This window comes from Manis pentadactyla, chromosome 14, assembly GCF_030020395.1.
Source record: "Manis pentadactyla isolate mManPen7 chromosome 14, mManPen7.hap1, whole genome shotgun sequence".
NCBI lineage: Eukaryota > Metazoa > Chordata > Mammalia > Pholidota > Manidae > Manis > Manis pentadactyla.
This window is the reverse complement of record NC_080032.1, coordinates 80,743,062-80,756,105: the sequence shown is the minus strand read 5'-3', so window position 1 is coordinate 80,756,105 and position 13,044 is coordinate 80,743,062. Positions and strand designations below refer to the sequence as shown.

The 13,044-nt window shown below is 36.1% G+C and overlaps 1 protein-coding gene across 3 annotated transcripts in view; it reads right to left on the bottom strand.

Annotated features, from left to right (window-relative positions):
* Window positions 1-673: 673 nt before the first annotated feature.
* The window catches only part of RASSF8 (Ras association domain family member 8), a 116,170-nt gene continuing 103,799 nt past the window's right edge, over window positions 674-13,044 (bottom strand). For all 3 annotated transcript variants that reach the window (XM_036889424.2, XM_036889427.2, XM_057491936.1), the window contains 3 exons: window positions 7,689-8,578; window positions 5,434-5,578; window positions 674-4,804 (listed from right to left, as the gene is read on the bottom strand). In XM_036889424.2, coding sequence (XP_036745319.1) covers window positions 4,683-4,804; window positions 5,434-5,578; window positions 7,689-8,578 — 1,157 coding nt within the window. In that variant the 3' untranslated portion in view covers window positions 674-4,682. The remainder of the gene's footprint in view (window positions 4,805-5,433; window positions 5,579-7,688; window positions 8,579-13,044) is intronic.

Sequence of the window (13,044 nt, the reverse complement as noted above, 5' to 3'; positions counted from 1 at the left end):
AAAATCTAGAAGTCTCTGGAACTAGGATACAGAATAATTTATATTTTGTATTATTTTGTTTTTATCTTTGCTTTATAACATACTATTATTTATATAATACATAATTTTGTGATCAGTACCTTCTACTTACAAAAAATTTAAAATGACAATTTATATACTTTTACATTACTTTACATTAAAAAGTGGTTAAAATGTAGAAACTGGGTATTGCAAAGCTTGTGCAGCTTTATCATGGGATACAGGAAAGTTCTTTGGTATCTAAAAGGTGTAAACTCAAATGCTATATGAGCTACTTATCAGCTGTGTGATCTGAGAGAAGGTCCCTGGTTGGCTTTTTAATGTACCTGGCATACAGTAAGTACTGAATTGCTAGTTCTCCTCCTTCACTATGGTTTTTAGGAAATCTGGGAATACGGAGCTTCATTAAGAAATAACATTTTTCTTTTACTTTTGAAATAAAAGAGGAATATTAGTTTCTTAATTCAGTTTTGCTTGGTTGAAACAGCTATCTTTTTAGCAATAGGTAGTTCTTTCATTATAATAATTAGCATTATTTTTAGAAAAATGTAATTTTGTACTACTGATATGCAGACATCCTCTCTCTGGCATCTTTTATTTAAAGGAAGCAAAATTATGTTTTAAAATATTAAATACATATGAAACAAACCAGCAATTGTAATGCCCCAATGAATCCTGAAAATTTATTATTTGGGAGACGATCAGATATTGATCTTTTGTTTACAGCTCATGATAATAATCAGCAAATACACATGTTGAAATAAAGTCAAAAGAAGAGAATAATTACATATAATACAGATTACAGATATTTGTGCATAAGCAAAGCAGTACTAAACGCATATTTGTGTCCACAATTAATGAACATAGCAATTTTCTGTTTAAAGCTGCAGTAACTCAAATCCTGCTTGGGTCAATAAAGAAAGACTGATTGAGAAATACATTTAGGGCTGTCACCATGTCTGCTGTAAACCTATTTTTTAATCTTTCCCCTCCCCCCATATATATATGTACATACTTTATTGCCTTTATATTTCTGCTGGTTTAATATAATTAGTATACTAAATAGTTATTTGCATTTATTTGGTTTCTAAAAATATATAAAATGCATTGGAATCGAGCTCCTGCAGCTTTCAAGCAGTAACTATTCTGGCCTTGAAAGCTTATTCTGGAAATCTCAAGCAGCAATACTGAATAAATAGTGATTGTTTTGTCTTCTCCATACAGCTGATGGCATTCACCCAAAACTGAAAAATACTGTAGCAAAGGGTATAAACATGCAACTTAAAAAAATGGACATAATATAAAAGTAATACTTATGAGCTACGTCTTAATACAACATAGACTGATAAAGACAACTTTAGGTAGAGTAGGGATGTGAACACAGAGTTGCTATTTACATGTAAATTAAGGCCCAATTTTTCAAAGGCAATGCACACAGGGACTGTCCATCTGCACACCCCCATCACACATGTGATCAAGAGTTTTTGCATTTTTGTTATTTTCTCAATCCGTTAGTATAGTTCTAACTTGGAAAAATGGCTTTAAATGAAGTTTCTTTTCTCTAAAGACCATTTTGCTCTTATTCACAAAGAAAATATTCTTTTAATGCAGGTACAAATTTATTTATGCTCTGGAAGCAAGTGCTTATTTGTTTTTCTTAAACACTATTAAAATTCACATTCATGCCACAAGTTATGTATTTTTACTGTAGTAGTCTTTTTTTTAGCTTGTTTATAGATAATCTGAATTGTGGGAATTGATTAGAGTTCAGCGATGACTGAGGGAATTAAATGGGTAACTCATATTTATTAATACCAACTGAAGGCTCCCATATAAATTCCCTGTGCACCAGGACACACAAAAATGCTAACAAGCCAAAATGTCTCATAAGAGCAACAGAAGGACTGAGGCACATACTACAGATCATTCTCTGAGTATGAGAGATACTCAAAAGGTGAAATATACCAATGATATTTCAAATTACTCCTGGGTAAGAGAAAAATTATCATCCAATGTACTTAATACTTGTAGAAAATCACAATAAAACTTGCAGTATAACTAAAAAAAAACCCCCCCAAACCTGTAAACTAATTTAGTATTAGAACCTGAATATTCCTCCAGACACAAAGTTTTATATTTAGTATTTTTGTACCCATTACCCAATCCCCCCTCCAAAATGTATCTGAAGATGTGGCACTTCATATAACTCATTTGTCTTCACAATAGATAAAAATGATTAGGAATAGACTAAAGTATTTTAAAGATGTTCTAGGGAAATGAGTTTTCTCTCCTTTATTTTAGAAAAAGAATCAGAAAATATTTCTTAGAGATGTTCTTCGAGAAGTAATATAACTGACTAAAAAGTACAATTGCTCAATGTATACATCAAATTCACATTTTTATACTCTTCTCAACTAAGAAATAGTAGTATTTCTATCTGTAATTAGGTCCATAAAGATTATTTGGCAGCTTGAAAATTCAGATGAAGTTGTCAGGAATGCTAGCAGTCTTTCTTTAAAGTTATTGAGTTAATACTGATAATAATTTACAACATTAAGTTGTATATTGACTTTACGTTTTCCACGGCACATCAAAGGCATCTTTGCAATTAAAAATTGCAAAGTTTAATATATCTTCAGTTTAACATTTTGATTTGAATAGAATGTGATCAATTAATAAAAATGTTTTTCTTTGTGAGTAAGATCTTAATTTCTCTGGACAGTAACAAAATGACAGTATAGGACAGAATCCTTTAAAAATAAGGCATATATTGGACATCCATAAACCACTATTGTCACAAAATCTACAAATTATTTTGATCTTTTAAATTCTTGTTTTTAGATATATGTAGAAATGAAATAACTATTATAAATTCAGAGCAAATGTGTATAGGTTGTGGTTACTTAGGAAAGAATAATTTATTTCTCAAGTTATTTGCAAAATAGTATAATGGCAAGGTCAAGTAGGACTCCAAAAACCCAAAGAAAACACCTTTAGTTGAGGTCTGCCATTTAGCTGGACTAGAAGAGGCAACTCTGTTATTACTTTCAGTTCTCTAGAAGCCTCTATGTATTTTCATAGCCATTCTTAAAGTTTTTCATTGGAAATCTAAATATAGCAGCATTCTCAGCATTCATTAAACCAAAAATAAGTCAAATGTGTTAAAACATCCAAAGCTGCCCTCATGCATAAAATACAACTTACATCTTTTTATTGTTACCATGGCATTAATATACTAATCCACTTCTACTTTGTTGTATGTAAATAACAGAGTATGGATTTTCTTCAGAATTAAAATCTACTTTAAATTTCAGATTAAAGTCTTAATTATATTGTACCAAATTTTGATCAGAGGGAATGTAAAAATGACTAAGAGGTATCTGACCGCATCTATCTAGATATTACTTGTGAATTTTAGCTAAGTCACTACTCCTGGGAGGTGTGTTGACTTATTTTTGGTTTTATAAATAAGAAAATATATGTACAAATGGAAATTAATGTTCTGTAAAAGTCAAGCTCAAAAATGAAAATCAACACTGAACTTAACTTTTTTTCCTTAGTAAAAAAGTACCTAACTCCAATGTACTTTCTATCTAAGATATTGGAGAAATCACAATAGTCCATTATGTTCAGAGTAAATCATGTGCACGTAGTAACTTATCCGTGGGTGCTTACACCAACAGACATACATATGAAGTGGGTTATTGAAAAAATATATCACTTCAAGCAATCTTCCTGAAGTGGGCCATCCAGGTCCTCAGACATGTCTAACTTATGATTTATGGCAACTCTGAGGATCCATGACATCAAAATGATAAGGCAGGGCAGAAACACAACACAATGTTAGCAGGAAACCCTGTGCCTGTTTGCACATATATGCAAACGACGACATTTTTGTTCAAACGTACATTTTTGTTGTTCATTTTTTTCAGTGTCTGAAGGACAGCAAAGCTTTTAAGCGTATAATTTATCTTATGAAAAGTATTTCTGTTCTGTTAAGTGGTCATTCATATATTGGAAATACTGTAAAGGAAAGATTAAACTCCACATTAAAGAGAAAGCCTGAATTATGTCACCTATTTAAGCAATGGCGGGGACAGGCTCGCTAAATAAATGCACGCGGGCTCCTCTGGAATTAGTTTCAAAGGCGGAGCCCCCTCTGACACTTGTGTAGTTGTAAATCAGCGTGGATGGAGTCTGGAAACATGCACAAAGTCATAATCGCACAATATACAATGTAATTCAGTCACAGGAGAAATATTAATAAAAAATATTAAAACATCAACATTCACACATTAATTGATTACATGGAATAAATTAAACTAAGCCAGTCACATATTTCTCTTCATCTTAAGTCATGGTTTTATTTATGTATACACACAGTATAATACTTTCCTAATTGCTCTCAAAATGCTACAAATAAAAAGGAAGGCTTTGCATTACAGCTGCCGGACAAAAACGTCAACACTGTTGATGTGCGAAAACACAGTTTCTTTGTTCTTTAGCATCAGTGCACAGGGTATGGCTCCAAGTGGTGGGCAATTCAGGACAGAAACAAGATATGGTGGCTTGTGAAATAGATCCTCTGTTCATCACTGGCACAAAGAAGGAATTTTACTGTCCTTGGTACCTTTGTTGGGTCTCTCCCCTCAAGACAGATAATGTCATACATATATGCCTTCAGGGTTGAAACCAGATGAGATGGGGTTCTGCAGGATGCGAAGATTACTGGGGAGTTGCCGAGATGAAGCAGGCCGCTTCAGGGACCCAGACTGGAAGGGTGCCTCTAGACAGAAAACAAAGAAAGTCACCTGATGTTCCCCTCAACTTGGCATACTCAGCAATATGAAAAATTGGAAAGTAGAACTATTCCTGCCCTGAAGAACCAAGTATCATATAGTAGTAACATTTGCGATCGCCTGTGGGGTCCTCGGGGGAGAGGAGAAGGCTAACTTCACTTAACCCTGTCAGTTCATTAAACAGATTTCAGTGATTTGAACACTTATCAATCTTTTGAAAAAGGTAAGCACTTTGCTTCTCTTGGTTGTTCAGACCATCTGCACACGCAAATTTAGAAGGGTCTTTTAAGTATCTGCAGAAATTAACAGACTTTTAGGAGGGGGCACTGGGAACAGACAGAAGCTAAAACTAGACTATGACTCATAGGGACAAGTTTTATAAAGAACCAGTTTAAAATGAATGATATGAGATGCGGTAAGTAAATGTTCATCTAGGTAAATAAATAACCTAAGTATTGATTTTCCCTAGAAACAGGAAGTACATCAAAAGTGCTTTTAAGTGGCCTAAGAACTAGCTTTGAATGGTAGGACAACACTTTAACTGAATGCAAGTAGTTTTATTCAAAGTCAACCTGTGAGAGTAAAGTAAAAAAAAGTGGACCTCTCCACACCTTACCCCTTTCTACGTCTGCATGCGAGGCCTCTACGTCAACGGGCTCTGCTGGCAGAACGGTGACCTTAGTCCCCGTCTGCCGGATGAACTGCTGGAGATTGACCTGCCGAAGCTCTTTAGTCAACTGCTCCAGTTCTTGTTCTTTGTCCTAGACAGAAGTTACATTTTTTAAATTTGAGGATGCACTATTGGCCAGCTGAGACATCCTGGTGACAGACCGCCTGCTACAGGGGTTGACCGCGTGACACTTTGACAAGAAAGCATTGAGCGAATCTCGTGTCTATCGACACAATGGGCTAAGGAGGTCTCTTTTGCCTGTGGCGCGGGCCAAAATATAAGCAAATAAAGGACAATAGCTTCTTCAGTCTGTCCCTCTTAAATGCGATAGTTTCCTCTGTTAGGAATACACTATACAGCTGATTAAATAAATGTCTATAAACTTTCATCAATAAAATATACTGGTTTCTGTCCATCCCAATGTTTACAGCAATCTTGCTCAGCTGTTCACAATTAAATTACCTATTATTTACTTCGTAACTGTTACAAAATCGATAGTCATTTGGTCCATGAGATTCAGAGTTCTAATTTTTGGTAAATTGTTTTGGTTTTCATGGGATCGATCTGTTACTGAGATTTATAGTCTAGCACCAGGAAAGCAAGGTTCCTACAAGATTCTCACTATGGAGTTCTTAAATCCTTGACACTGCCAGGTCTGAGAACTGAAGAGCCCTACACAAAGGAGATCAAGTTTGGACAACCAGAAGGCTCCAAAAGCAAGGAGAGGCATTCAATTATTTAAATGGATTTTCTTCTCTTTTTCCCCTTTACTGTAGGTGAGAAAAAGTAACAAGGCCCCACCCAGGCTGAGTGTGTCCCAAGGATTTGGCAGGGGTAGGGAAGAGGTACTAGAAATGAGTGTTTTTTTTCTCTGCTTATTTTGAGTATAGGGGGTACCTGGAGACATGTTAGTAGTTTGACTATTAGACACTTTTCTATGGGTAGTGGGATTTAATAGTCATGATTGTCATCACTTAGAGTTCCCTGTAGGTAATATCCAAGGCAACACAATTTCCAGTTGCATCCTCTTATAAGTGTCAAAATAAATCCAAGTAGTAAAATACTGACAAATCAGGGGTTAACAACCATCCATTCCTGCATGAGAGATTCCCAATTTTTAAAGTTTTGGTGGTAGTTTTACATTTCACTATACTTGGTGGCAAAGAAAGGAAATCCTATCGGTTCTTCCTGAAACCTCAGTTTTCTCTGCTTGTGGAGCTGTTCATATTCTAAAGCAGCTCTTCTCAAACTTCACTGTGTTCTGGTACTAGAGATCTTGCTGCACTATAGATTCTGAATTTTTAACAAGTGCACCCTGAAGCCATATGTACCACTCTGAAGAGCAAGCCTCTATCTAAACCAGCACCATCCCATACAGTAACCACTACACATATGTGAAACTGAGCACCTGAATATGGCCAGGTGTGACTAAAATCAGAATTTTAAATTTACTTCATATTTTGAAACTGCTTTATTGGATATTATTTAATTTTAATTACCTCAAATGTCAGTGGCCATTTTATAATCAATTGTGTGTCTTTATCATTTCATGTTAGAGACAGATACCTCTTTGCAACTTCCATAATATTGCTACACTGTCTTTTCCAGAATGGGTATCCAAGGAATGTAAGTTGAGTGATCAGGGTCTATGGAGTGAAATACAAATGTTCTTGTACTCAGACTGGACAGGGGAGAAATTGGAGGAGCCTTTGTGCCCCTCTCCACAGGAAAGCAAAGGTAAGTGACCTGGGGAGGGGACTATTTACGGGACACTGCAGGAAAGAAGATGGGGTTAGTGACAAGGGAGAAGTGACAGACAAGCAACTGGCCACACAATCCTTGTTAAACCAACCCTGGGTAATCTCTTTAGGCTTTGGTATCTCTGTCTCTGAAAGGAGAAGGTCAGATTCACTACCTCATCATTAGTGTCCATTCCAGCTCTGAGACTTTGCTCCCCTGCGCCCAGGTGCCCAGCGCTGCAGCTGCCCCAGGAGGAGACAGCCCTCCATGTGGCTTTAGTGCTCACCTTTGTCTTAGCTTCACTTCTTAGCTTTGTCTTAATCACAGAAATTCTAAGACACCTAATAAACCAGGTTAGGTTTCCAACTTTAAGAGAAAATGGACAATCATTACAGAAAATACCAAGAATATGTTAATTCTTTTAAATAGATGAAACATTCCTTTTATAAAAATGTTCTTACTTGTAATCGTTTGGTGGCTTGTCCAAGAGATCGTTCCACAGCTTTAATGCCGTTTTCCAGCCTCAGGCTCTGCTGGCCTTGAATGTCAATTTCCCCTTTGACCTTCCCGATCTTTCCTTTAACCTCTTCTTCATTGACTTGTGCCTCCTGAACTTCCCGCTGCAGTTTTTCTGCTTCCAGACCGCTTTCCATAGTCTGGATCTGAGCCAAATAGTCCTTTAATTTGCTCTCACATTCTGTTATTTTCTGTCGTATTTCCTGAAGTTGATCCTTCAGCTGCTTTTCATTTTCTTGTTCAATCTGTAATTCATTTTCCCAAAATTCTTCCTCTTCAATTTCTACATCATTTCTTTTGATCTTTTGCTCCAGGCGGACAATTTCCTCTTCAAGGTTAGAACTGTATTTTTGCTCCCAGAACTGTATTTCAATTTCATTCGATTCTAGCTCTTTCTCAATGGATTGAAGCTTCTCTGTCTGCAAACGAATCAGCTTCTTTAACTCATCCGCTGTTGTTTTGCAGTTATTCAGCACCTTTTGCTTAAATTCAGTTTCTTTACCTTTCCCAAAAATGTCCATCAATCCTTTGGCACCTCCTGTAAATGTTAGTGATTTCCTCTTAGGTTCTCTCCTTTTGATTGATTTGTCAATCTGAGGCCTCAGTTTGGCTAAGGGGGGCAAACTCTGCCTGTATAAAGTTCTTTCAGGAATTCGTGCCACACTGTCCGACGTGGGTCGCTCACTGAGAGATGGCCCCGTTCGACGTAAAATGAGCTGCACATCACTAGCATACTGTCCCCACTTGTTTAAGGATATGATAGGATTTTCATGAGGTGCTAAGTGCCTTTCGGTATCTCTCCATTTTTCTATAAGAGTGTACCTTCCAGTTCGACCTAGATTAAAAAAAAAAAGAATAAATTGTCAACATGAGATGGGCAATGGCTTAAGTAATGCAACCCAACAGGCTACCTGATACCTGTGCCTTGTCGATTAGAATCAAAGTCCAGTCCATGCCACCTCTGAAACTCTGACTTCAAGATACGGGACTTCTTAAGATAGGGAAGAGCACCAAATTAAGGAATATGAATTACATATACTCTTCAGAATTGCTTAGATATTCAACTTTATACCTTCACTCTCTGTGAGAATCTTATACTCTTGTCAAATGCCTGGCTGCCTGGACCTTCCTGTTTAGGATAAGACCCCCAGCTGAAACATAGGACATTAGAGTGTCCCCCGGATGCCGCAAGGGTCTGGTCCAAGGAGGTAGGTAGAACTTCAGAACTTGCATAACCTTGTAGTTCGTGAATCTCTCTGCTTTCTTTGCACATGAGGACTTGGGAACGTTGGAAGTCCCATTTCTTCTAGTGAAAGGAGATGTGGAGCTGGTGGAGAACCTGCTACTCAACTAACAGGCGGCTGGGCCGGTCTGTCCTGCCTCCCAGGAGAGCCCGGCCCGCCCAGAGCCCCTGCAGCTGCTGTCTCCAAGCATACCTGCAGCAAATAAAAAGTCACTTCAATGAAAACAACCCTTCAAAATAATTCCATATAAAAAGTGGGGCCTGAAAAGGAGTCTTCAGTTTTGAGAGTTAATTGCTTTAAAGATTCTCCTAAAAAAATTTAAGAATGCAAAAGTATTATCAAAGAAACAAAAACAGAATAAAATCAAATTTAAGTAAAAAGTATACTGAACCTAACTAGTAATTATAGGAAATAAAGTTTCAGAAGACAGTATAATGTCATCAGCTTGAACACACTTCATAAATATTTCCTAATCATTTAAGATGGGTGAGTCAGATGATTATGCTGATTTTGTTAAAAGTGTCCATTAGACACCTGAAACTAGTATGTCAATTATATCTCAATAAAAAGTGTCATTTGCAGGTATTATTATTACAAAGAAAGAAAACCTGACCTGTCATCTAGCAATGGTAATACTGACATATCCAGCTATGGGTTTATCTTCCTGCCCTCTTTTTTAATATAATGAGCTTCTGAACTAATAGTAGTATTTTGTCAATTACTGGGTCAATGAATGAAGGCCTGGATATATGAATTATGAACACCCACGTGTGCACCTCAGAAGCAGCACATGAAGAACCATACAGTCCTAAGCATTTGTGTACATTCTCCTTTAAGGAAACTTGAAACTGGGTGCAGCAGGAGAGGTGGAGCCCCAGAGGCAAACAGACTGGAGTTTTAATCCTGGGTAAATTACTTACTGGATAAACAGTGTAACTTCACTTCTAAACCGGGGATAGTAGCAATAGCTCCCAGGTTCTGAGAGTGTGACTCAGGTGTCATCAGCATGTACCACACCGCCTGGCCCCCTGTCAGGCATTCAATACACGGCAGCCATTATGAATTTAAAACACTGCTAGTCACATAACAAAGGGCTGACTACAGACTTCCTTTAAATAGTGACATGACATGAGAAAAATCTGGGTTTAAAAAAAATCCATAAGCAACTTCCAGCAACTCCCAACTATGTAAGAAGGACACGGTGGAAAGAACAAGGGCTTTGGAGTTGGAAGGCCTGTGTTCAAATCTAGCTCTGTCATTTATTTCCATGATTGGCACAAATTATTAAATTTCTGTCAGCTTCAGTTTCTCCATCTATAGGCTGACAGTAGTATTTTCACCTGACAATGTTGTGAGAGTCACGTGAGATGTAAAACACAAAAATGTTTTGTAAATTGCAACATGCTATGCAAATATTAGTTGTTACTATCATCCAAATACCTAGGCGAACAAGGGGAAGGAAAAGAAAGCCTTAGCACGCTGGATTGCCTTCTTGGAATCAAACATGGTTCTAATGATTTTGGGGTCAAAAATGACTGCAGTGACCCCAAGCAAAACTGTGTGACATATCTGCATGGTTAAAACTGTTCCGTGTGTGTACGCGCTGCTTCAAAGATCACAGCACTTCGTCTTGTCGGGCCTGCTGCCTCTCAACTACGGTTAGGATCTCACTCCTGCTACCTGGACCTCTGTGTTCTCGTCAGTAATACGAGGGGTTAGAATAGATCCCTAGAGCCCTCTCTCATTCTACAGGGCCAACATAGCATCTTTAAAAAGAAAACTGAATCATTACATTATATAAGCTACATTAAAAAATTTAAAACCTTCATTTAGTTATAATTAAACATAAAGCTTACTGGCGCTGCTGCCCTATGCAAATGTCTTAGTAGAAGATTATTTAGAATTGCTTTTACTGCCAGTTTTCCCTTTGTTAAACAATGCATATTTAGTGCAATTACACTAAAAAAAAAGAAAAAAAGTTCCATCCAGGATATAAAAAAGCTTTTATAAAAGCGTAAATGAATTAGCAGCTTTGATTTTTTTTTAATGGAATTTGGGTTTTAGTTTGTGTAGGAGTTAAATCCCATCATAATTGTTCTTAATTCTATGCTTGGCAAGGCCGTAGAGATCCTGTCTACTTCATTGAGATACATTCAAATTCCTCTTGCAAAACTCCTTTTAGTATATTTTACTAAGTGGATAAATTTAGTTCTATCTTGCATACTATCTTTTAGCTGTAAAACTAATAAAAAAGACTATCTATTCATTTATTGCATTTGTAGTTTAAAGTGTTTTGACTATTTGGGACTGCATACCACAATAAGTAATGGTAAATAAAATACTGACTATACTTTTGCATGGTTGAAGCAATTGAATGAATTCCAAGAATCATTAACTTCATATAATGAGGAAGATAATATAAAGAGATTTTAATACATTAATGGAATCTCATTGGATGATTGACAGAAATGAAAAGAAAACAGGGTAACAGATTACTCTTACCTAACTTAAAGCAGAATAATACATACATGACTATGAAGTAAAATGAAGTCTTTGAAAATATACACCGAAATTCAGATATTCAAGTATGGGTCATCTAGAAATATTATGCTCTTATTTCAATGATTAAAAAAAAAAACTGTAACCATTTTTTATAATTTTAGGAAATTTCTCCTTGGAGCCAAGTAACAAAATCATGATTTAAAAGTCACATGTTGTTATTTACTCAACAAATACATATTGAACATGAAATATTTGTGAGAAATAGTGCCAGGCCTGGGGATATAGATTCTATTAACACCTTTATCATCACCCCTCTTTATAAGTTTTAGTTTTAACTGACATTTGATATTTTTTTCAGTATCTGTCAAATCCTCCTCACCCCAAAGATGAACAGTGTACATTATTCAAAAGAACATGACAGGGACTGGTATGAATCTCTTATGAATTTACTGTTAACATATCCTCCTGTTTTGGGACATATTGGAAGTAATGCCAGGAAGCTGATTTATTCTTTATTTATGGAGAATAATCAATCTATCCTACCCCATTGAATTTTTCTCATAACAGATGTTTTGTTCCTTGAGCTGTAAAGATTTTTGATTTTTACACAGAATTAGTGAACATAATTAATCCTTTCCATAATGATGTAAAAGTTTTAAATGAACATTGATCTCTGTAGCAGAGCTTACACTGTAACATTTTATAGTCTGTTAAGTACTTTGGGTGCTTACATATATATATATATAAACTATTTATTATACACATATAATATACATAATCTTAATTGGTTATGTGAGTTATGCAGCATAGGTATTATGATTCTCAACTTAGAAGTGTAAAAATCAAAGCTTAAAGAGTTTAAAGCAATTTTCTGATGATATACCACTATTTTACAAATTTATCAATGAATTTTCTACAGCCTTGAATGTTGCTGTTAAGATAACCTTACCATAGAGTATTTATCTTATGCTGACAGATATGAGAGTATCTGAGTATAAACTGTCAGCCAGCTGTGCATGCAGCCCAAAGTTAAATCACTGACAGTATATTTTCCCAGTGTATTGATGAGAATGTCATGTCATCACAGAATGACTGTATATTAATTTAGGACCTACTTAGGATTATATGATAAGCTTACTACTTTACAAATAACTAAAACATTTATTGATTTCATAATGATTAACATGTATTATGCCTACAATTTGTAGGCATTAAGCTGGCTACTTGATATAAATAATATCAGCCAAAACAAATGCTAACATTTATCACCATAAACCACTAAGATTTGGGGACACAGCAACTGTATTTTCTAACAGTTGGCCATTGAGATGGTAGGGGGTATAACTAACACAGTATAACAGTAGGTAAGGGCGGGGCCCTTGAATCCGATCACTGGGTTGAATCCTGGCACCTTCCTTACGAGTGACAGAGGCTTGGGCATGTTATTTAACATCTCTGTGCCCTCAGCACGATCATCTGAAAAGTGGGGATAACAATAGTGCTTTCCTCATTAGACTTGTGAGAATTCAATGATGTGGAAAATATAATTCTCAAT